Source organism: Mauremys reevesii, linkage group 1 (assembly GCF_016161935.1).
Source record: "Mauremys reevesii isolate NIE-2019 linkage group 1, ASM1616193v1, whole genome shotgun sequence".
NCBI classification, from domain to species: Eukaryota; Metazoa; Chordata; order Testudines; family Geoemydidae; genus Mauremys; species Mauremys reevesii.
The window spans coordinates 200,968,275-200,994,830 of NC_052623.1; the positions used below are offsets into that span (position 1 = coordinate 200,968,275).

At 42.3% G+C, this 26,556-nt stretch overlaps 1 protein-coding gene across 1 annotated transcript in view; it reads left to right on the forward strand.

The window, feature by feature from the left end:
- IMPG2 (interphotoreceptor matrix proteoglycan 2) overlaps positions 1-11,583 on the forward strand; it is a 106,454-nt gene extending 94,871 nt beyond the window's left edge. The window contains exon 21 of the mRNA XM_039534329.1: positions 11,525-11,583. Coding sequence (XP_039390263.1) covers positions 11,525-11,555 — 31 coding nt within the window. The 3' untranslated portion in view covers positions 11,556-11,583. The remainder of the gene's footprint in view (positions 1-11,524) is intronic.
- Positions 11,584-26,556: the final 14,973 nt, after the last annotated feature.

Here is a 26,556-nt window from a genome sequence, read left to right on the forward strand (position 1 = left end):
CCTGTGAAGAAAAACACTTCTTCCAAATGTTTTTAGCTGTCCTCAGCTGGTGGGGGAGAACATTTCACCAGACTGGTGAATTATCCTCAATTTCAATGCCAGGGGTAAGGACTCATGGCTTAAATGTCAAGCTGGAAATCAACTTTTAACAGCCCATGAATAGTAATTGAGTGGTGCTTAGTAATGCTGTAGTCAATGAGCCAGATTCTGTGGAGTAGTGATATCACTGGGTGCTGCACTGTCTGCATAATCGTTTTTTAAAGATGACTTTCGTGGCTCTACTGCAAAGATGCACCACTTTCCCTTCCAGCTGGAGCAAGGAAAGGGGGCATAGCTGGGATATCCCTATGTTACCCCAATCCTCACCTTCTGTTTTGGGCCCCTGTAATCTAGTCTAGCTGAGAAGAGTAGCAGAATCAGCATGGGTGCAAAATTAAACTTAAAAGGGCAGGGGTACTATGCAAAGGTATCTTAATGTTTCTTTGAGGTTAGGGTCACATTCTTAGTTATAACCTAACACTTATTCTGCTATAAAAAGGTTAATTTTCAATATGGTGCCCAGGGAATAAACCACTCACTTCAACCTTGAGGATTCATGCCTTCCTATGTGCTGTACTGGCAAATTACTTCACAATCCAGGTGCAATTTCAGGTTAAATGAGCAACATGTCTGAATCCAGGATCTGACCAGTACTAAAGTTTAGGATTAGGGGGGGTTGACATTTGAATCTAAAACTGGATCTAAATGTCATGGTTGTTAATCTCTTCCCTATAGTAAATCTGAAACAAAATTGCATCGGTGGGGGTTGAGATGAGGAACTGAATCTAACTAGAGATGGGCTCAAGATGCAAAAGCTAAATACTAGCCTAGTGGTCCCATCCATAAGCAGTAGCCTAGAAGAGGTCCTGGTCACACTGAACGTGGTATTTCATTGTACATACAGGGAATATTTTTTTTTGTATATAATGTCTGATTTTCACTGCAATAAACATTTGTGTTTCAAGAATGTGTCTGTATTCCCTCAATGCACTCCTGCCACCTTAAAATCTTGACCAGTTTTTAAAATTGATGTGGAGACTAAGAAATATTGGGATGGAATGGCAAAGACATTTATTTTACAGAGTTGTAAGTGAACTTTTGCACTACTTGGAACAGGTTTTTAATAAATCTGATGAACTGTTAAACTCATTTGTTAATAAAAATGCCAAGTATAGTTCTCAGTGATTTGTGGCACCATATTAGCCTGAAAATGTATACTGGGCAGTGCACAACTCTTTCAGATTTGTTCTTTAATAGCAAACAAACTTTTGGGGGTTTCTGGTTTGTGAGAAATCAGAGCAAAAGTGTTTCTTAGGTGACCACAAAGTCTGAAAATTATTCATTCAGTTTGACAAATGAGTCATTAAAATAAGTCAAGAGGAGTTCAGGCATTTGTTATCCTGTAAAAAGGCATAATTAACAGTTTGACTAGCTTTTGTCTATCTGATCATTTACAGAGTCAGCCACTATACTATTGAGATACTATTAAATAAGAACTCTCAGATTTCAGTCCCCAGAGAGGTCAGAGCCTGCTCTTCAGCCTCCTGCTCCTATGTCTAGAAAAGAGGGTAGAGACCAAGAACTTCAATCAACCAGAAGAAAGCTGCCAGTGTCCCTGCAGCTGTGGGCTGTAAGCACCTCGATGGGGGACGGGGGAGAGAGAAAACAAAAACCCAAGTCAGCACAAATAGAGCTGGCAGAGACTTGTGATTTCCAATTTATGGGAAATTTCAAATTTAGTCAGAATGAAATTTTTTTTAAACTCCTCACAAACCAGAAATTGCCAACAGATGGTGTTTCTGCAAGAAAATATGCTCCCCAGGACAAGCTGGGGCTGACAGCAATTGACATTCTTGTTGATTTCATACAGCTATTCAGTAGTATTCAATAGCAGCAGTGAAAGTGACAGGAATGTCTATTTCAGCAGGTGCTGGAGCTCTTAAGGTCTGCAACTCTGGGGCAGCCCTTCCACCCACTGTCTTCCCTGTTCAGAAGTCAGGCAATACAGATGGCGAGCTGGCCCAGGAGCATGGAAGCCCTGGAGTCCCCTAGCCAGGGCAGTATGATGGGCACACAGCCCAAGACATCCACACTCCTAGCTGACAGCCCTTCTGTTTCCTGGCTCAGCAGCAGGGAGGCTGGCTCAAACTGGAGCAGAGACTGAAAAACTGAGCTTGACAAGACTGCTACCGACTCGGGAAGCCCAGGGCCCTAGCAGCCTGCCAGGCAGGTTTACATCTGAACCCTTTGTGATTTAATTAAATCACATCAAAACTCGACTTGTTTTCACAGACAATTCGGCTTTGACAAACCCGTTTTCTGACAAAACTGTTGCATTGGAAAATTTCCATCCAGCTCTAGGCCCAAGTCTCCAGGGCTTCTATTAGAGCTTCTGTCATCAGTAGGAAATTCACTTAACACACATGGTTTGTTCCTTTTTAGTTCCACCATTTAATTAGCTGTCACAAAGAAAGGGTTGGGAGGCTGGGTTAAAAGTTCTGAGGCTGGGACTCTGAAACCCAGTAAACAGGAAAATAAATAAAAACCTGATTTTTCCAGTGTTATCTTTAAAAACAAACATTCTCATAATATTAAATGCTAATAGATGAGTATGCGCCTGAGATTAAAATTTGCAAAAATATATAAATTTAGTAGCAAAATATGTCGTTTACATACTAAAGCTCCAAGTCCCTGACCTAAGTAAATTTTTAGAAACCTAACTGATATATTATGGATCACATCTATAAAATACTATGATAATATGAATATTGTCACACACAGACTAGCTTAGTTTGTTCCTGTATGAATGATAATTTTAATTAAACACAGACCACCAAAAAAGCAGCTGGTTCATTCTGGTCTCACAATGGTGAGAATCAAGAGTAGCTATTTATACGAGTAATTCTAGACACTTCTGAAGACTTACACTAGTAAAAGTCAAATCAGAATCAGGCAGTCCATGAAAGATCAGTGTGCGCTAAACTGTATAATGCTGCCTTACAAAATGTCAACTTCCCCTGCAAACATCAGACTAATAGAAATTTAAAGACAAATGGTATGTCTATGCTGCAGCCAGGAGGTGTAAACATACCTCAGCGCGATGGATCAAAGCTAGCTCAAGTATGGACTGCGGGTCCTGGGTAGGCACAACGCACTCCTGCAGCCACAGCTTTACTGCTACTTGTGCTAGCACTGTAGATATACCCAAAGGATCATGAAACAGCTACAGACGCAACAAACTAAGGTCCCAGTCAGCTTAATCCACACCCTTCAGTTTGTGGTCACCAAAGGCCTCAATGGATTCCCACTATTACATCTCAAGGTGACTGTTAGCGTTCATAGAATCTCTACAAATCACAGTCACGGATGCATACTCAAATAGGCCCTGCTCACACACTTAACATTTCAGAGATAGACCTGGGATTGCAGGAATTCCATCACGCTATATACTTGGGGCCACTCACTGATGGCAGAATCTTTGCTTTAAAACTGGTCTGCAGAAAACTCATTCAGCTACATTTTAGGTTTTTAGACAGACATTCTCTACAGTCTCATCTGTGGCAGACTTCAGTGCTTATGATCAAGAAAGGGCTTCTTCATCCCAGTCTTTTAACAACAGATTCTCCTTATTGGGCAATAGATGCATCCCATGTTTTCCAGTCATTAGGGGCCTGATTCAATGCAGTCAACATGCTGGCCAGAGTAGAACTTCCTGACTCCTCCTATTAATACTGAGATCAGAACACACAGAATTTAAACAAACCATCCTCTTGACTAGAGTCCTGAAGTGTCCTAGTGGAGGCTGATGAAAAAAACGTTTCTTCTCCCAACTTTACTAAAGCCCAGGCTTTACCTATGTTTCCTAATCAGTTTATAAATCAATTGCTAAATTAATTGTGTAAAAAAAAATACCAAAGCATAAACAGAAAGGACACTACGCTCAAGATTGTACTTCAACTCACATTCCTTTTCAGGTCAACTATAAATTTCTTGGCTGGTATGAGCCAAAAATGCAGCTTCAGTAAGTGGGCAGAAGCAACTACCCTGCCAATGCCATGATTATAACCAAGAAGTTATAAGCAGACTGAAGTGGCTCATCCTCTACACAGGTTCTGTGCCTCCATTGCCACAATACTGAGGAACCTTGTTCACTCATCCAATCAAAAACCTAGCAAAACATGCACCAAAAGTGCCAGTCATCACTACATTCATAAGTTTGTGTGATAGCTTCACATCTTAGTCTGTAAACTCTCCAGGAGAGATTCACTGACTTTGTTTGTCTAGTATCTATAACAATGGGTTTCCTATAGTGAAAGTGTTAGTAGTTAACGTGCAGGCGTCACGGTGTCGCAAGTTTGTCTGTAGACCAGCTCAATTCCATCCAGCACCTGCCTAGTAGATGATGCTATCTGACCTAGTTTTAAGACAGACACCCTACATTTAGATAATATGTAAAGCTTGTGTTAATGAGGAATTTTCCATCACTGTTTTTCAACGGAAAATGCTATTTCTACAAAATCAAAATTTTCCACAGAAAAATCTCAATGAAATATTTTATTTTAGGTTGGGTTAACCAAAAATCAAACAAACAATCTGGTTATGCCAAACCAAAAATTAATTATTTCAGGTCCACTCTCTGCATTAATTTGTGTCTGCCTGTAATACTCTGATGCCTCATGGGAGCTGTAGTTTGAGTCCCTCATGTCTCCATTCTCCTCTATGGACTGAGTTCCCCAGGCCAGATTACATCCTTCATAATGCACCCCAGTCTTCCCTCCGCTTGAACTGATTCAGTGCATCACGGGAGATTCAGCCCAGCCGGAGACCGCAGCCCACAGAGGAGAGTGAGATACAAGGCACAAGCTCCCATGAGGTACTGTGGTAGCTCAAGTAGACACAGTTTAATTTTAGACTTAGCCAAAAGAAAATTTCCATGTATCCAAACTGAAATTCTTCTAGATTTTTCATTCAGCAAAAATTTTGGTATTTCTACTTCGTGTTGTGATTTGAGACAGACACATTGAGATATTCCAATTTCCTGATGTTTGACCAGCTACACTGTGAAAAAACACTGCTAAAACAGATTGCGGACAATGCTCCTTTGTCTCAGCTGCACTGGATTCACAGGGCAATCTGCAGTAAAACTTGTCCTGCCGTGGTATTTAGCTGGGTCTTGTTTATACAAGCGAAGTCAGAAGCGTTATCAGATCATGAATGGATGGATAAAGCTTTTTATCCAAATATCTTGCATTAAACATGAACCAAAGATTTGCTCTCAGTGAATACAATCCTACAGAGATATCAGATACAAGCAGCAGGTCCAAAGTGACATCTTTCACTAGGTTTCCATTTGACATCGTTTTCCCTGCCTGACTTCCATTGCCCATAGCCACAAGAGTCAAGGACCTCAATCTCTCACAACTAACACCCATCTTAGCTTTCATAGCTCCAGCACAAGCATCCATTTTTCTACATTCTTGACAATCCTAAACAGTTACATTGCTATGCTGGCCACCTGAAAAAGCACTTCTCAGCCAAGCTACAAAGTGTGTCCCAGCACTAGTTCATTCTCCTTAACCCCAAAGAATCCAAAGCAGATCCCCCTACTTCCCACCCTCAGTCAAAAATGGACCTCTCACACTTTGGGATTCTTCATCAACCACCTGCTTAAGTGCCACCACCTAGCTAAGAGCTACATCCCCCAAGATGCTCTTAGCCTCTAAGGCAGAGGGACCTCACCTACTGCTAAGGTCAAGGGGAAAAACTGTGCCCTACCACAACAGCACATAAGAACAGCCATACTGGGTCAGACCAAAAGTCCATATAGCTGACTATCCTGTCTTCCGACAGTGGCCAATGCCAGGTGAGCTAAAGAGAATGAACAGAACAGGCAATCATCAAGTGATCCATCCCGTCGCCCATTCCCAGCTTCTGGCAAACAGAGGCTAGGGACACCATCCCTGTCGATCTTGGCTAATAGCCATTGATGGACATATCCTCCATGAATGTATCTAGTTATTTTTTGAACCCTGTTGTAGTCTTGGCCTTCACAACATCCTCTGGCAGAGATTCAAAGACTGTGTGTTGTGTGAAGAAATACTTCCTTTTGTTTGTTTTAAACCTGCTGCCTATTAATTTCATTTGGTGACCCCTACCTTCTTGTGTTATGAGGAGGAGTAAATAAACTTCCCTATTTACTTTTTCCACACCATTAAGATTTTGTAGACCTCTATCATATCCCCCCTTAGTCGTCTCTTTTCCCAGTCTTATTAATATCTCCTCCTTAATGGTTCCCAACATTGTTTGATTTTTTGACTGCTGCTGCACGTTGAGTGGATGTTTTCAGAGAACCATCCACAATGATGCCAAGATCTCTTTCTTGAGTGGTAACAGCTAATTTGGACCCATCATTTTATATGTATAGTTGGGATTATGTTTTCCAATGTGCATTACTTTGCATTTATCAACACTGAATTTCATCTGCCATTTTGTTGCCCAGTCACCCAGTTTTGTAGCTCAGGCTCTTAACCACACAGGCTAATATGCTTTCTGTATGGTCTAGGACCTGCCCGTGTCTAGAATAATGTCAATGATCCACACAGTGCTGGTAACGCTTTTGATGCCTGCGGGACACAATAGATAGTTGATATTTAGAACAGGGTCACCTCTGCTTCAGTTAAATGAACTGACTTTAATTCCATCTTTAAACATCAGCAACTGGTTACTCCAAGCACAGAAGGGGAAACACCGTCCCTCTTGACAGTTCTGAACTGAGGCAGCAGCAGCAAGAGTATCAAATGGATTTAGAATCAGGTTCAACATTTTAAACAGTGATGAAAAGATCAAGTAGAAAAGTGAGGACAAGGATGGGTGAAAGAGGATAAGGGAAGAGGGAGTCATCCAGGAATGAACGTACATCCCATCCAGGCAAAGGGACATACATCTCTCAGTGCAGTCAGAGAAACAGCTACAGGGAAACTCACTCACTCAGCTTTGCTTAAAGAGGATTACAGAAAAGCATATTGCAGATGATTAATGGCCTCACAGAGAAGGAAGGGGCTCAAGCCCTGTAAAGGGTTAATGGATGAGTTCCCTAGTATGACTGGCAGTAACCATTTGCTGGATGTCCACAATCTGAAGGCAGAATATTTCACTTTCTGAAGAGGGATTATTTAGCTTGGAAAGGGGAAGAGTAAACTTAAATGAAGGGAGACAAGATTTATGAAGTGCACAGTATTAACTGGTCAGTCATTCCCCTTTACTCTGCCTCACAGGATGAGAAAGGGAGCACTCCAAACAATTCTTTACAAGTTGCTGGTAGTCCTATGTGCATTTAAGCTCAATACCCTGCTCAATTCAAAGCAGCATCAAGTATTGAATTAGGGTGACCAGACAGCAAATGTGAAAAATTGGGAGGGGGGGGAGGGAAATAGGAGCCTATATAAGAAAAAGACCCAAAAATCAGGACATCTGGTCACCCTATTGAGAGGCAGTACTTGGCACCTTCAGGCCCTTAGTGACCATATTGATATCTGCATATTGCAAAAGGGAAGGCATGACTTGAGGGTCTAGTTCAGGTGACTGAAGGAGAAGGTGGTTAGGTCAAATTATGACTCCTATGATATTAGTGATAAGGAACGTGCTAGACCTGAATCCTGACTGGGTTTTGCAGCTTTTCTGCTTAGCACTTGTTGCTCTGTAAATTGATGAATAGCCGATGTCAAGGGTTCTCAATTTATTTCACGTGTTGACCATTAACCACTCCCAATTAATCCTCAAAAGCTCACAGGAATACTTTATGTCTATGCCCACTGCAAATATTCCTGCAGCTCCTCCTCCTGATTGCAATGTTTAATGGGCCATTCTTGGCATCTGAGAAGGACCTGCTTAGAGGTGTCTGAGCAAAACCACTTAAGCAGAATACCTCAGACTGAGAACTGAATACAAGAATCTGATGACCTACTAAATCGTTCCAGATGTCTCCATTGAGGCTACGACCAACATATGGTCAACTAATGCCTTTATTTTATTTCCTGTATTATTAAGTGATCAGTCTGATTGGGTCTTGAAATACTAGGGACCAATTTGTAATTACATAGCCTACTCTAGGAACAGCACTGAATTACACAAAAAGTTCACTAATGGAGGAAATCAATGTTCCATGCAGCTTTTGCCATGAAACACAAACTGCTCAGCTGTGCTGGATGACATTGTCCATGAATGGGCAGCAAAATCCCTCTCTGGGCTTACTGAACTCCCAAAATGGATAATTTAATAAAGCGAAAAGCTAGAGTGCAATGGCAGTCAATGTGAAAAACTAAAGCAATATTTAATATTGTAACATTAAGTCAAAGAAAATTCCCATAATAAAATAATTTGCATTTACACATCTTCTTTCACACTGAGTTTTCAAAGCTTCAGATAAACGATAAATTAACCACACTGTCGAGGTAGGCATGTAGACTACCCATTGTGCAGATGGGTAAACAAAGGAACAGAAGACTTGTCCAAAGTCGCACAGCAAGTAAGTGACACAGGCAGGGATAGAACTCAAGAGTCCTGCTTACCTGTCCAATTTTTAATACTAGTCTGTACTCTTGCCTCCATGGAAAATATGTAACTCCTTCTAAAGAAATACAGTTAATATGCAAGCAATACTTACACTTTTACTTTTCTAACGGATTGCTTCAGTTCTTAGACTTTCCCACCTTACTAGGGTCACTTAGTAGGCACATGGCATCAGTTCAGCTGCATTAGTCTTATCTCATAACCCCACCACTTTGAACTTTCTCCCTTCTTATTAGGGAAACTATATTAAGAGGGGTTTAACTTTAAAGCCCCTAATGTAGAACAATTCAATTTAAAAAAAGGCTCATCCCTCTCTGCTGGCAGTCATACAAGCAGAGATAGGATGGGGCTAACTGGTCTGCTAGAGTCTGTCCCACTTTGGTAAAAATCTCTGTATGGGGGCAGGGGGACTTTGTTAGAGAGGGAAAGTGACAACAGCCAGAAACTTGGCTGGAGTTTGTGTCAGTGATAGCAACCAGAAATTTAGTATTGCGTTAGATTGGCCAGAAGCCACTGTTCTCAGAAACTGAGTTGTCCATTTCAGAACAGACGGAACCTAGATTAGTTCGCTGCCCTAAATCCAACACTACCTTCCCAATCCTTGCTGAGCAAAGGGCAAAAGGTAAATGTGTTCCTAAAACAGAAATACCAGACCCAAAATGCCTCTGAACTTTGGGGAAGTTCAGATCCATATCTACACTGCATGACTGGAACTGCTCTCTAGAATATGCCGATCTGGTTCGGAGGAAGAGCAGTTGCAGATCCATATTAGCAAACGTGCTTTAAAAACATCTGCTCTGTTACAATGAACTGTGCATGGAGGAAAATAGAAGTTAAAACCAAACCTCTCTATAAAAAGAGCTGAACCAGAGGAGAGTCAGATCTTGGGGATGCGTGGGAAAGAGAAAAGGAGGAGTTCAGGTTCAGATTGGTTTCAAAATTCAAAACTTTGAAAAGTCTGTTTTTTCACTATTCGGGCTCACTGCTACCAAAAAGTAAAGGAATATACACATTCCTTCAGTTTTAATAATCTTAGTTGTCTACCTTCTTAACCCGCTCTAATAATTAAGCATTTCTGTTTATAATCGCACCACTGACAAACAAGACTATACAGAGCATTGTATTAACATGTAAAATCCTACTCCTTGAAATATAAACACAAAATCAAGTCACCCTCACAAATGCACAGAATCAGGTCACTCTGACAAATCCTTGGTCATGAGAAACTTTCCAGCTACTGCTGTTTCAATGCTTCCTTTACTCAAAGACTGAGAAAATAGCTCTTTGTGTGTCTCTCTCTCCTCTGTCCAATCACAGCTTATCTATTTTTCCTTTCATAAAAATGTTATGAGAGCTTGCTTGAGAGTTTTGTTCAAAGTTGCACTGTATCAGAAGCACAGTTAAGGATCTCTACAATATAGGATTGCTTTCATGATGATTTTTATGGCAATCTAAGACAAATGGACCTGTACTGGGAGAAGGCTTTTTTGGGGGGATGGGTGGGAGGGAATGGATATATTTCTAACTAAACAGAACTAACTTTTGTACTTCTAGGTTGACAGTCTTAGAGCTTATTGACATTTCTCTACAGATGCAGCACAGGACAGTGATACTGCAAGTTCCTTCTTCTTACATGGTTCAGTTAGGGTTGCCACATTCCTAATTGCTGGTAACTGGACCCCGAGGCCCTGCCCCTGCCCCACCTCTTCCGCCAAGGCCCTGCCCATGTAGCTCCCTGGATTTGTCTCAAGAAGCTTGCCTGCAGCTAGGTGGCGGCCCTGGCTGAGCAAGGGCTGATGCAGGTTAATGACCTGGTGCCTCCTCCCATCCCATGGTGACTGGACTTTTGGTTCAGGTACCATTTAGGGTTGCGAGGTCCCATTTTCAACCAGACTTTTCAGTTGAAACCAGGCACCTAGCAACTCTAACTGGCACATGGACAGAGACACCAAAAACCGGACTGTCTGGGTAAAACCCAGATAGGTGGCAACCCTAGGTTCAACTGTGTTTTGAAGGAACCCACCTCTGTGAGTGAGAGAATAGTTTAGTCTCTAGGCTGAGTCACTCATTGGTTCTCCTGAGCACCAACAAGGAGCCAGCTGTGCTGGCAGCCTGTGGAGTAGGTATCATTCCAGTTTAGAGTGGAGCAAGACCAATCTGTTTTATATAGGCCATAAATAGGCAAAAATAAATGCCAGTCACTATCAACGTAGTTTGAATTCATGCCATTTGGTCTAGAGGTATTATAAAAATCCCCTAAAGCATCCAATTATCACCAATACAAAAATATCTGAAGCTCTTCCCAGGCTCCACACACCGGAATTCTGAACATGAGGCAAGAGACTGAATCCTTGTTCTGGTATAACTCCCACTGGCCTTGGAGTTTTGTCTGGTAAGAACTGTGCAGGGACTTCAGGTGTAGGGGCAACATATCTTAGGCTAAATATGAACTATTACAGTTCCGTGTTCTAGCTCATGCAGAATTTTCTAACGCATGTGAGAACATGCGCCTTATGTGCCTTCTGTTGTAAGGTGTTTTAGCTTCCACATTGCAATAAATGACAAAAACTCCTGATAAAAGGTATCTGTTAAATAGGTAAGTGACTGCTAAGATTACCGAGTTCAAAGGGGCTCTGAGCTGTATTTCCTACCTTTGTTAACCTTGGTTCAGCGCCACCAGTGTTCAGCTTAGGTGCCCTAGCATAGATGGGCTGCTGTTCTGAACACCTGCTTAGAACAGCGGCACCTGCCGCCAGTGGGCTGCATACTGTAGGGCTCCCGAGGCTGACAGAGCTGAATCGCTGCTTGGAATGCTGTGAAATGTATCCAGAGTGTCCCTTGTGTTGGCAGCACCCTAAAACTCAAACTCAGTGATAAAGATGAATGACACATTTAACAGAGCTTTCATTTATTTCAGATGTCTGAAGATATTTATAGGAAACATTTAAGGAAAGCTAACAGTTCCAGAGCCTGACCCTGCTTCACAAGATGTTAACAGCTCGTATGATCTTTGCCTCATAAAAGAGAGGTTGTTTTTTCGTTTTAAACAACAGCATATGGTCATGATTATAAATGCCTCCTGTTCATTCAGTATAGGCTTGGGAAGTTTTTCCATCACTTACATTATTCTTGCTTTTACTCTAAATTATTTTCTTTGACTGCTAATTTGAAAATCTTAAACTTAGATTTCTGAACCTACCAATTTAAAAGACCATGCTGCTTATTATAATACTGGCGTCTTTCCATGATAAGGACTGTCACAAAAATGTTTTTGGAGCTACAAATACATTTATTTTGCTTTTCTTTCAGAACAGTCTTTTGTTGACTGATGGGTTTCTTTAAAAAACTATTTCTACAGATCCATGGAAGACTTCAGTCAGCAGCACTGAATTCAGTACTAAGAGCCACACAAGAACAAATACAGCACAGGCAGTTTCAATATAACCTTCCCTCACACTGTCACACTAACATGACTCAGTCCTTTTCTGGAAGCACCACGTCTGGACTGGTATGCCTACCCAATCATGTTTCTCTGTGCTGAGATTGCCACTCAGGGTACCAGTTGTGGTGGTGGACACCTATCCACTGGAAACTGGCCTGAGGCCACTAGTTCATTTCCATAGGCCGTCAATCCACCATTAGATGGCAAGGACTTTTGGTCACCACTGACCAATACTAGATTTTAAACAGGAGCCCCAGAGATGAAAAGCAGTGTTCTCATAGAGCCTTGCTTGATTTGAACATTGCCTACATGGATAAAGACACACAGGTATTCGTAATAGAAAGATGTTGGCATTAAAAGCTTGTTGAAAAATAATTATTGTAGGGGTACTGAATGCTTCAGGGGATTAACAATAGCATATGGTGCCTTTCACCTCCTGATTACTGGCTCAAATCCAGCTAGAGCAGCAGGACTGAAAGTCTTTGCCATCTGGTGATTTACTAGTTTATACTAAACGAACTAGTGGTCCCAGCCCAGTTTACTGTGAACATCTGTTCACATCACAAAAAATACCCCAAATCATCATAATTGGAAATCCTGTTGGTACTGTCAGTAGAGAGTTCAAGGACCAAATGGGCCCCAGAGGCTGAAATCCTGCTGCCTCCTCCCACCCCCAAACTCTCTAGGTAAAAAATGAGAAAAACTGAACTTGCAAACTACTAATCACGCTGTAACCCCTGTCAGCACTGAAAACTACAGTAAGACCTTTATGTAGCCTCAGTCTCTTTTCATTAATGACAGGATTTTACCTTAAAGTTCTTCTAATCTAGAAGATTTCACAATTGTCATATTTTAGACTGGTTGTCAAGAAACCATAAAGTGTTTAAGTGCCCGAATCCCACTGAATTGCACTTTGCGTATCAGTTACAAGTTTTACATGCAACAATACTGTTTAAGTTTGGTTTCAGTGGTTCATTTTAAAACTTACTCTTCTAGGGACACGACAAACTAATTTATTACAAAAAATGTAATTTTTTAGGTTTTAGTTCAAGTACAGCTGTGTGAATAACTGATTTTCTGGGTTTACCGGTAGTTCAGATTTTTTTTTTTTTTTTTTAAAGTGTGTTTGATCAAACAAAGTTTCAGTCAACCCAAAATGAAAGGTCTCATTTAGATTTTGAGATCTTTTAAACTTTGGTTAAAAATAAAATTGAAGAAAATTTTAAAATGAAAAGTCACTTCACATTGAAATATTGAAATGTTTTTAAAATGTTGGAACAAAATGTTTACACTTCTCAGATTTTGGGGTTTTTTTTGGACAACACTAACAGGCTGGTGAAACTGACATGAATAGGCAAAACATTTTGGTATTGCCAAATCGGCATTTTTTGCCCTACAAAGTTTCAGCCAAAAACTGTGCAGCTCATCTCACAAGTTGCTACACCTGCCCACTAATCGCTAGTTTAAAAAAAATGTTGAAGAAAAATTTATGTCTGATGTACAAATAGCCTGATGTACCCTTCATATCTAGCTGGCCTGACAATAGAATTCCAGCCTATATGTAGAGTGAGTGAGTGAGTGAGTGTGTGTGTGTGTTCGTTCCCCCCCTTGGTTAGGTTAGCACATTGAGTAAGAAGAGATTTTGGACCACTGCACTCACTTGCTAGATAACTTGTTTGGTCTCTTTAAAATTATATATTTGTGTCTTTTGCAAGCCTATTGGTTGAAAAGCTGTAGGTGTTCTTGTTTTACCACACCCACCCACACTTTGAAGAGAGACCGATAAAAGTTTGACAATGTAGTCCAGAGTCTAAAAAGTCTCACTGTCCATTTGTGCCTCCATTGGCTCCTTGGTCAGTATCACTAACATGGGTAGGAAGAAGGAGATGCTAGATAATACCAAGATAGATTTGTTAAAGTAAAATCTTTCCAGAAGTATTATGTTATGGATCCCAGTTCCTGTTGTCATAGACCAACCACACTGCTTCCCCAGACTAATCATTTTGGTTTCCTACAAACAGCGTCTAATGTAATCCCAGTAGATATCCTTCATGTTCCTTTGTGTGCATGTACTGGACTTTTCCAGCTCCCACTGAAAAGTCATCCAGCGCCAAAACATACACCAGGTGCAGCATTCCTTCAGTTAATAGCCATTAAACACACTGGGTCATTTTCATCCCTGGTGTAATTCCATTAATTTCAGTGAAGAACAGCTCATGAGATTTCGGCAGATCAAAACTCACTTTTAACCATTGTTCTGATTTGGCCTCAACCTTAAACCCCAACATTTAGTCTAAGCTTAATATGCATCCAGATCTGAACACCAATTCCTCCGCTTGTTTCTAATTCCTGTACACTCCTGATATTACAGCTTTTGAACTACAAAGAAAGTATTCAGTGAATTCTGATTTATCATTTCAAAAGGAGTTACACATCATAGAAAGTACAATGCAGAACCAATACCACTTAAAGTGTTCCTAATGGACAGCAGCACAAAGGTTCAGCTGCCATCATGTCTGTCTGTTAGAAAAGATTAACACATTTTAAGGTTAGCTTGGCACTTATCCATCTTTAAGATCTTAATCGCCAATCTTTGTCCTTGAGAGCCTACTGTATATTTGCTTTACAAACAGCAAGACCCCCTCCTTCACATTCAGATTCCCACTTTGTAATGCATGTCCAGCCTCCTGTTGAGTGAATGGAGAGGACCCATTCCGTTCATTAAATGGCTCTACTCTTTTTTTTTAATCACATTCCTAAGTGAAAGGGAAAAACAAATTCTTAATCATCAGAGAGGAGGATTTAAAATAAAAAAAAAAGCTGGTCTGGCTGAAGCAATAATGGACTCCTGAAAACAGATAAACGATCAGATTCTCCTTTCATGGTTACACCAATGTAACACCATGGGATTGCACTGGTGTAACCAAGGATATGTCTTCACTGCAGAGTTAATCTGGACTCTTATTCGGGTTCTCTTAACCCCTCTCCCATCCACGTACAATTCAGTGGTTCTTTCACTACAGATTGGTTGACTTGCCTAGAACTGTAGACTAAAGCCCAAATGAGGCTTTTACTTGGGTTGGTGTCCCACCCACTGTGCAGTGAGGGCACAGCTAAAACAACTCAACTGCTGATAGCTGTTCAAAGCCTTCCCACAACTCCCCTGCATGCCAAGGACGACAGAAATTCTCTCACAAGTCACTGGGAACGAATCAGAGTGGCTCAATTTACTGCAGCACAAAGAGCAATGGGATTCGTCTCCTGAAGCCATAACACATGGGGGAGTGCAGCAGTGTCCACACTGCAGTTGGAAGCACGCCTCCCAGCCTGGGTCGGCAGATTCACGTTAGCTGGACTCAAGCTAAACACCTTGAAAATAACCGTGTGGACATTGCGGCTCTGGTGGAGACTTGGATTAACCTCCTGAGTTCAGACTCAGTTGGGCCCTCAAGAGCCCGTGGGATCACCCAAGCTGCAACTGCCCCACTGCTAGTTTTAGAGCCCTAGCCTGAGCCCAACTAGTGTGAATTTACCCACGCAGGTGGGGAGGCTCGCTCCCAACTGCACTGTAGACATACCCAGTGAGGACACTTTGCAAAGTTCTACCAGAGTTGTGTGGCTGGATGCTCCCACCCAGGCTCCAATCACCCAAGTTACTCTGCAGTGTAGATATCCCCTAAGAGACGCAGAGAAATTGACCCTATGACCCTCATAACAGAACAGAACGGAAAAACAGGTTGTATTTTATAAAAGCATGACAGTGTTTAGAATAGCTTTTCCTATAGTGAAAGCTTTAATTAAGGTTACACTCAGACTTCCATTATAACCCCCTTATAAAATACTCATAATTAGGAGACAAATAAAAGTTACGTATATAAAAGCCAGGTGAATAATCGGTTATTTACATCAACTTCTTGTTGTCATCGTACTTGCTTACTGGTGGTGGTGTAGGTGTAAAATAATTTCTGTAAGAAGTTCTTAGTCTGTGGCTTCCCTAGAAGAAATTCTGCTACCCTGATTCACATTATTTTTGTACTGAGGTACTCCCCAGTCATACTGATTTCTATGGGACTAGTAATGGACTAAAATACTCCTCAGCATGAGTAAGGGTGGAGGAGTCTGGCCTTCCACAAGCAGTTCACTGAAAGTGTCCAATGTTTGTCCACAACACTTGGGATTACATTACATATTATGGTATGTTTGTTCCTCAAAGATTAACTAAGAATCAGGTTTTCAGTATGAACACTTAACTTTACAGGTCTGCAGTCACATTTTGTACTAGTCACTTTAAACCATCTGGCTTCAGTGAAGATTCCTGCCAGCAAATGCATTTGCTAGAACAGGGGTCGGTAACCTTTCAGAAGTGCTGTGCCGAGTCTTCATTTATTCACTCTAATTTAAGGTTGTGTGTGCCAGTAATACATTTTAACGTTTTTAGAAGGTCTCAAGTCTATAATATACAACTAAACTATTGTTTTATGTAAAGTAAATAAGGTTTTTAAAAATGTTTAAGAAGCTTAATTGAAAATTAAATTAAAATGCAGAGCCCCCCCGCCCCGAGACCGGTTGCCAGGACCCGGGCAGTGTGAGTGCCACTGAAAAAATCAGTTTGCGTGCCGCCTTTGGCATGTGTGCCATAGGTTGCCTACCCCTGTGCAAGAATCTTCAAGGAAAGCAGTCTCCCAGCTCCACTCCTCACCTTTTAGGGAGAGGGGGGGGAAGGAGGAATCTATTTTCTGTGCTTTATCTCAAGCTTGCAGGTGCTCACATAGTTGGGAGGACAATGCACTCAGGGTATGTCTACACTACCAGATTAGTTCGATTTAACTTAATTCGAATTTGTGGAATCGACCTTACAAAGTCGAATGTGTGTCCACACTAAGGACACTAATTCGACTTTGAGAGTCCACACTAACGGGGCAAGTGTCGACATTGGAAGCGGTGCACTGTGGGAAGCTATCCCACAGTCCCCGCTGCCCATTTGAATTCTGGGATTTCCCCACAATGCATGCAGGGGGGAAAAATGTGTCGAGGGTGGTCTTGGGTAACTGTCATCATTCAACGTGCTTTCGGACGTCTCAAGGGGAGATGGAGGAGCTTACTGACTCGCTTGGATCTCAGCGAAACCAATATCCCCATTGTTATTGCAGCTTGCTGTGTGCTCCACAGTCTCTGTGAGAGCAAGGGGGAGACCTTTATGGCGGGATGGGAGGTTGAGGCAAATAGCCTGGCTGCTGATTACGCTCAGCCAGATAGCCATGCAATTAGAAGAGCCCAGCGGGAAGCGCTGTGCATCCGGGAGGCTTTGAAAGCTAGGTTCCTCAGGGAGCAGGGTAACCTGTGACTGTTCAGTTTCTTTACAGAGAAGCTGAACCTGCCCCTGCTTCAGTTACTGTTGACTTTCTTCTGCGGTTACATACCCCGTTCACCACGTTTCCCCCCTTCCAACACACATTTAAAAATAAAGTTAATGGAACATTGTTAATTAACAACGTTTTCTTTATTAATGAATTCGCGTTAAAGGGTTGAAACAGGCACGCAGACTGTGCTGGGTAGGGTGTGCAGTGATGTTAACACCGCTTCTACACTCAAGGAATGATAGGCTCCTGCTCCTAGAGCGGTCTGCAGTGCCGGACTGGTTGTTTCAACGGAGCCTGCCATCCCTCCTTTTCGGGACTCTGTGTGCGGAGGCTATGTGACCTTGTGGCGGGGGAGGACGGTTACAGATTCCCCTGCTGCGTGGCTCTGTGGTCCGGGACAAGGACCGCTGCATAAGTTCTGTAACCGCCCTCCCATGCCACAAAGTCACGTACCCCCCAACCACACAGAACATGGAAAACACCTCCCAGACCGACCAGGGTGTCTACTGACTGCACTGTGTGTGTGACCTGCTGTTGATCCTGCCCCCGTGTCTGTACCCTGGTAAAGGTGACTGTCCTATGCAATTAACAACCCCCTTCCCCCGCCCTTCACAGACAGTCTTCTGTAGAAAAACTTGACGGAAATAGTAATTAACAGCAAACTACTTTTAATAATCAACTACACAGTTAGGGGATGAAACTGGGATTGGGGCTTCAGTGAGCCAGGAAGGGAAGGACTTCTCAACATTTAGGGAATGAGAGCCTTCTTGTATTTGTGCACTCTTCAGGGGTGCAGTGACAGTTTTCACGGCCCCTGTCGCCCCTCCTTCTTGTTACTTTGGGTGAGGGGGCTTTGGGACTTTGTGGCGGGGGAGGGCGGTTGCAGATACAGTGCAGAGGGGCTATGTCCTCCTGCCTGCGGTCCTGCAGAACATCCACAAGGTGCCGGAGCGTGTCAAATTTTCCCTGGGCATTTCCTGTGTGGCTGGTCAGAACATCCAAGCTCGGACTGCTGTCCAAAGCATCAGAGTGGTGCACTGTGGGATAGCTTCCGGAGCTACTAAGGTCGATTTCTATCCACACATAGCCTAATTCGACATAGCCATGTCGAATTTAGCGCTATTCCCCTCGTCAGGGAGGAGTACAGAATTCGAACTAAAGGGCCCTCTAGGTCGAACTAATTAGCTTCCTGGTGTGGACGGGTGCACGGTTAAGTCGAATTAACGCTGCTTAATTCGACAAACTCCTAGTGTAGACCAGGCCTCAGTTACTTAGTTACGGGATAATGAAAGTAATTTTAAGTCAATAGAGTATACAATTTTGCTCACTAAAAGTTTTGCTCACCAGACTTGACATAAATACCTATCCCAATCCTCCCCCCAAAAAAGAGGATGCCAAGTATGAAAAGACAAAATTAACTTATACAGACAACTAAGACTTTGTACATGAGGTGTTTAAACCCCTTCTGCCAGCCTACTGGAGACCCCCTGCAGTGCCAAGAGCTTATCGAGCCCCCACAGGGTGCATACACAAAGAGGGCCTAGCAGTTGAAAAGGCCACAGTGCTGGCCTCTGACCTGCACTTATGAACACTTATGTAGTAGTTTACCACACCACTCATTGTGAACAATCAAAAAGGATAGGGTGGGCTGCACAAGGCTCATGCGTAGTCCCCCCGGCCTGACATACAACATGAGGTTTTCCTCACCTTCTTCCCTTCCCCATTGGACTAGATTAGACTACAAGATCAGGCATTAATTGCTTCAACACTGCCGTCAGGGAAAGAGTAGCAGCAAGTAACCTTAGCTAGTTTCATATAACCATGCACAGTTTTGAAGCACCTTACCATATGCACTAGCTAGCTATTACTACTCTGTTTCTGAGCTGCTGAATTTAAAAAGACAGTCTTATAAAACACTTGGGAGCTATTTTGGCTTGACAATTTTATGCGACTTCAGAGCATCCATGCCCTGTGCTGGAATAGTTATGCTCATGAAAAAGCATTCCAGACAGCCCCCTCCCACCACACATCCTAGTTCATCTCTAGCCTGTACCAAGAAATCACTCATTAGAAAAAACCTTCTCCCCACACTGCTTGGAGTGAGAAGATCTAAAAACTTGCTACTAATTACTTCTGGTTGCAATTGTTAATCTGTTCTTAAACAGACGGTTGAACATAAATCGGTAAGATAATTAACACTAACAAGGATCTGAGCCTTACTGGAAAGATGTTTGGGTTATACTCAGAAGCTGATTTCCAAGACTGAAAGCAGATGGATACCAGGTGTTAGGAATTCAGGTTGTTTTAAAAAAAATTCTCCTAGCATTCTTTGTTTACGGTGATAGAGGACGGTCAAGTCAGTCAAGCCAACCTTAACATCATTCTGGATCATTAGTTTAAGTAACTGTCCCCTCAGTTATAAAACTGAAGAGGTCATAGTCTTTCCATCATCTGTTTTGCTGACATATCACAATAAAACACATTGGAGACAAATTTAAGTTTTATATTTCAAGTTTTCCTTATTATCTTATCTGAATTGTTTCACACACATATGATAAGAGCACCAAAAAGTCAGACCTTGAATAAGTAAGAGTCTAGTTTGGTAGTGATTTGGATGATAAATAAGTCACAGAAACACATCTTTATCTAAAGACAAACGTTGCTTAATTGGCTGGAAACTTTGTTTAGAGGAAGAAAATTTGGTGGCTTTACAGCAGTACAGTTTATATTAGGAAACACACACACACACACATATTTCCCAATGAAGTCAAGTCAATGGGACTAATTGAGTGAGGACTACAGAACATGGAACAGGAGGAATCAAACTCATACAACTTCCTCTGACCCCCTCCCCTCATCACAAGCCCTCATCCTCTTCTTTGGGGACATCAACTTCCATGTCAGTGACCTTCACACACTTTCCATCCTTTCCCTGGCATCTTTGTTTGACCTTACACTCCAGATTGCACATTTCCCCACTTACCATGGTGATCACTCACTCAGCCTCCTCTACATTGAGCTCCCCTCTGATACCTCATTTTCAGATCTCCCCCTCTCTGGCCATTCTCTCACCCCACCACAAAGTCCTCGAATGACTGCCAATTCATTAATAGTCACTACTCTTCAGCCATGCAAACCCTCCAACTCTTCTTCCCACTCACCTGATGACTCTTCACTCTGTGCTCTCTAAAACTTCTGCCCCTCTTCTACCTCAAGGATCAGCCAACTTCCAATCCTTTCTCACTCAGCACTCACTTCTGCTGTTTATGCTCTCACACTGTTGGAGTGCCCAAGGAGAAAAACAAATTAAGTGACTATACACACTTCCTTCACTGCAAGTTTGTGCCATCCTCTCAGTTTTGCCATCTTCCAAATCAATCTGCGCTACTTCTACACCCAAACTGAATCTCACACCCTCTGTCCTCACCTGCTTATTCACTACATTTGACTCTCTCCTATAACCTCACTGCTTTCTATTCTCTCCATTCCTTTTCATACAGGATCTTAATGACTTTTTCAGAGGAAAAAAAAAAGTTTGACAGGATGACAATGGGACCTCTTTTCCCACAGCACTCACTTTGCCTGCCCCAGTGACCCCACCACACCTCTTGACCTCCTTTACCTTTCTCAAACTACCACTCTCCTTCGGGTTTCTCTCTCTCTCACAGGGCAAGCATGCTCTCATTTTCCTTTCATAAAAATGGCACTTGTCAGCTGCCAGTACTGCCTAGTCTCCTTTGAAGTTCATTAGAGGCCACATGTACACCTGTTGGCTTGAGTTCCTCTTCTCTACCACCACTCTAGTCCCTCTCCTCTACACAACCTGCTCTCACTAAAAGTCTAATGACCTTTTCTTGGCTAAATTCCAGGGCCTGTTCTCCATCCTCAAGCTTCTTGGCTACTTTTGATGCAGTTGACCAGCTTCTGGTCCTCCCTTGGCTTTCATAAATTTGTCCTCTCCAACCTCTGACAGTTCTATTGTATCTTTGTGCCTGTATGATTCAGTTGCTGTGTAAAGAGCAGAGGTATTCAAATAACTATGTTTACTAACTATATACACAACACGCACGGCTTACCTACACATACACACAGCTGCTCTGATGGGGTTCTGGCGACTTAAGACACAGAAGGAAGTCAGGGCTCCAGAGGGCTCACAAAATTAAAAAAGGGATATTAGCCCGTACATACACTGCCAGTTCCTTCAGCAGCTCAAAGTCCTCCTCTCTCCCTTTTAGTAGGAGTCTTACAGAGCTCCCTCCTCGCCTCCCTCCCCTCCACCATCTTTGTCCACTTCCATAGTTTTAAATACCTTTATGCCTTTGACTCACAAATTTACTCGTGTACTTCTGCTCCGTCTCCCTCCATCCAACCCTATAACCTGGCCTCGCTTTGGCATCTCCTAATTTATGACCTGCCATGGAGTAAATTCAATATGGCCGGAAGTCAGCTCTTATTCTTTTCTCCCCTCTTCTCCACTACTACAATTAACACCATCCTCAGGCTTGTAACCATGGTGACATCAGACTCTCTTTAATGGACCTTGTATAAATCTTGCATTTACTTATTACACCATATTTTCAAGACCCAGCCTTCCCTATCCTCCTAGCCAAAAACTCATCAAGGCCCTTCACAGTCATCTTGACTGCTCCAAGCTGCTCATCATTGGCCTCCTGACACTCATCTTACCCCCTCAGGTTCAATACAGTTCTACTAAGACAATTTTCCTGGCCTGTAGTTTTGACCACATCACTCAGAGTTTCTTCAAGGCTCAAGTTAGCACACCCCACTCCCCTGAGAATATGCTCATCTGCTTCTGCATCTTACCTCATCACCCCGGCCCCCCCGTAGTCCATTAGTAATGCCAGTCTCCATTGCTCAGTTGTCTGATTCACCTCTGTGCCACTCCCGTGCAAAGAATGCACTCAGTTGAGCCAGTCAGTGAAGAGGCTACCGTGTACTCCTTCAAATCAGTTGTCAAGATACATTTTTCCCACAACTGATAATGGCTAAGGGGTGGGCAACATGGGAACTTTCCACAAATAAGAACTGGGAATATTTGTGGCTATTCACTTAAGAATCCAGCTTTCCTGAAACATTCTGAATTTTGATTGAGTGTGCTAGCTCCTGAAAAATACAAGAGGGAAAAGGGAAATCAATTTTTAAAAAGTTCCCTGTGATAAAGTACTGAGAAATACAACTATTTCCCATTTTTAGTATATTCTGATGTTGTCCTTGGTGTTGTACAATTTGTTTTGCAACCCAGTTTAAATCCTTGTACTTCAAAAAGGGATAAAGAACACTCTTGCAGTTAAGATCAAAAGATCTGGACTCCATTCCCAGTTCTGCCACAGGTTTCTTGTGTTATCTTGGACAAGTTACTTAGTTTCTGATTTTCAGGAATTCTGAGCATGTGCAACTCCAAATGAAATCACTGGGAACTATAAGTACTCAGCGTTTCTGAAAAAATCAGACTTACCCTCTGTGTTCTTCAGTTTCTCCATCTATAATATGGGGATAACAACGATTGTTGAAAAATAATTAAAATTTGAGAAGCGCTTATACAAGTGCTGTAAAATGCCTATAAATAAAATACATTTAGTCTTAAACGGTTTAAAATGTGGAGAGGCAGGAAATATGTGAAAGATCTTGTCAGTACTAGAACATGCATGATCTTTACTCTTGTGTAACATTACCTAATAAATACCACAGTTCATGCTTTTCACCTTTGCTGTTCTCCTTTCTGCCCAGACACTTAACCTTGTAATTCTACCTTTTTAGCTGTGCTATCAGTCCTGGAGAGTGGGGTCAATAATGATCTTTGGTTTAAACCTGCAACCTGAAACTCCACCTACACATGTGCCTACTCTCCAGTGCTAGCAGATGAGTGGGGCTAGATGGGATACAGGAGAAAATTGGCCAAACTTCACTTCAGTTTTTATGTACTTTAAAACAGATGGTATGATGTGACATTCCCATATAACTGCTGAGTAAACAAAACTAATCCATTAATCTCAGAGCCTTATTTCTCCTCCTTGTCTCTGCCCTGTGATTGGGAAACAGTCTATTGCAAGGTTTCCCCTTCTTACAGGAACACTTCCCCAAGAGCCCTGGAAAAGTTTAAGCTTTCCCGTCAGATGAGCCTCTTTATCCCATTTGGCGGGCAAGCCTTTGTTAAATATAGGCTGCCTCCCTTCAGACTGCCATCTGATAAAGCAAGTGTGAGACTGAAAGACGTGTCAGGAAGGACTGATCTCAATACCAGTTAATCAGCTGATGACTTTTCAGCCAGACATTACTGCTTGGAAGAGACAGGAGTATACTTTCAACAGCATACAAAATAAATAGGAGATTTGTCTTTACCTCCAGCTCCTTTAAAAATAAAACAACCCCTCCCACTCATATTACAAACATCCCTTCTGTAAAGGAGATTTTTTTAACCTAAACCCCCTTTTCACATGCTTCTGACTTTCTGAAAAATTTAAATTTTTTTGACTCCAAAGGCATTGACATAAGCAACACCCACCCTGCCAGCCTATATTCGGCAGATGGGTCTTTGCCAGTTATCACAAAGGTATCAAGTCAGATATTTTTATCATTGAAGGCAAGTTATTTTCCTAGAGAGAGTCACCAGTTTAACATCAGGAACACATTACTCATAGCAGAGGGAAGCTGGCCATCAGCAGATACAACCCATACTGAGTGGGCAGAAAAACCATTTGTGCACCGGGCACCTTGTGTAACCTGGTAACTGACCTAAGAGACAGGTAAAAAGCTTGCAGTCAGATACTGAGGGAGTGCCCCGCAGGCATTGTTACAAGGACTGGAGAAGTTTTGAGAATATTAGATGGGCTAACATGGAAGTTTTACTGCCACAGCAGAAAATGGATAGTATTTTTGGTTTGGGGATTTGTTGCCAAGGTCTTGGTTTGCTTGTTTAAAACTCCTCCTTGCCTTAACATGTGAACATTTATTAAACACACAAACCTGGTTAAAAAACTAAAAGTAGAATGTTTGTAATATTAATTTTATTTCCTCTCCTGGCTGTTTAAGCTGGGCTCGTTAGGCAAATGGCAAAGCAAAGAAGAAGAAAGTGAATGGGAATGACAAGTGGTGGAGATGTAGTAGGAGCTTCACATCTTGTTCTTTTCATTTGGTTTTCCCTTGTCTTGGAATCTTTGAGGATGAGGAAAGGGAAGGCCCAATGGCACAAATGCAAATCCCTGAGTTCTAACATGAGCGGCTTTTTTTTTTTTAAATATAAAAATAAATAGGTGGCATCTGGCAACTGCTTATGCTTGGCAAAGTGCCTAGCCATATAACTATCACTGCAGTGTCCAAAAAGGATAGACACCCTGTCCCATCAAAGGAAGCATCTCGTGAGCTGTACACATTCTTACTGTGTAAAGTCAGTCCCACAACTAGGGGGCCTTTTGGTCTGGTACTCACAATTATGTAGTCTCAGCAAGACCCTTGAAAAACCCTAGTGAACAGTTTTTAGTTCAGGAAGAGCTCAGTTTACATCTTTCCTTTGGCTTTGCCCTGTGTTTTCTTTCAGCTATTTTACATAACATCCTTCTGGGTCAAGGTGACCTTTCTGCCACCTTATCCCCACTTTGGACAATTGAGGGCATGGGGCTCAAAGTCCCAGCCTGCAGGCCATCTGCAGCCTGAGTACCTCCCCACTGTGGCCCACGGAGGAGAGATGCATTATAGCCAAGCTGCCCGCAATATCTGCTGCAGGCGCCACCCACTGCAGCTCCCATTGGTTGGGGGAAAGGGACAGAGATACCATCACTAGTCACCAGGCAGAGTCAGCCATGGAGGAAGACTCATTAGTTGCTGGGCAGAGTCAGCCATGGAGGCAGCGTCACTTTTTTCCCCACAATGAATATAAACAAGTCAAAATACCGAACACAACTATCTGATGCACACCTTGCTGCAGTCCTGACGATTTCAACTGCTCAGTCACTGAGGCCAAACATCAACAAACTGACAGAACCGAAGTGTTGCCAGGTGTCTGGCAAACACTAAAATATCTCTGGCAGGTGAAGAATTGTATAAAGCTGTATGACAGTTTTATTATTTCTAAGAAATTCAAAATAAAAAAATACAAGATAAACATTTTCTTTTCTGAACACCATCTTCAGTGACATTATTGGTCCACTGGGAGGATCTGAGGACTGGCACTGGCCCTAAAGTAAATTGAGTGTGAGACCCCTGATTTAGGGGTTCAAGTCAATGTTAGGTTCAGCACAGCTTCCCACCTCCCTCCATTGCAAGAAGGATAGATAACTCTTCAGGCAGGCATATGGGGGCGGGGACCTGGGATAAAAGTTAGGTTAGGTCTGTTTTCACTGAAGGAGCAAAAGGAAATTCAGAACAGAGTTATAAAGATGTGACATTATGGTTGAATGAATATATAGTCTCAAAGTCAGCAAATTCAGAATTGCCGCACCAATCATCATGCCGGCCACATAGCGCATTTATAAAGTAAGTTAGGTTAAAACATATGCTCTACTGTAATGCATGAGTGCAACTAGGGCAGTTTATGGACCCAATCCTGAGGAATAGACTGAGCATGGCGAACAGCAGTGTAAATTGGTCAAAAAAATGGAAGCAACATAGCTTGGTTTGCACATATCTGGCATTCAGTGGATGTGCCAAATGAGCAACTTATATACCAAAGGGACAGAAGGGAAGATTTAGTAAGGATAGCAATTAACTGAAATATGGTAGGCCCAAGTTTTCTGATCAATGTACAGGTGTTACCCTTTTGTCATCTTTGAATTGGCCAGACTTGTGAGAAATAGTTTAAATGGCTGCAATTCCACTGTCTCAAAGTTTGGAATCCAGTCTGCTCATTCCAGGTGCATTCAACCTTTTTGAAACAGTTTTATATAAAATGTGAGTGTTCACAGACCTGTTTCAGTGTTTTTAAAGCATAATCTCTGTGAAAGTTTTAGTGTATATACAGACAGGGACCAGGCCTACTCCTACAGTCCTTACAGTTTTGTCTGTGGGTATGTCTACCCTGCAATTAAAAACCTGCAGCTAGCCTGTGCCAGCTGACTCTGCTTGCGGGGCTTGGTCTAAGGGACTCTGTAATTGGAGTGTAGATGTTTGGGCTTGGACAGCAGCCCAGGCTGT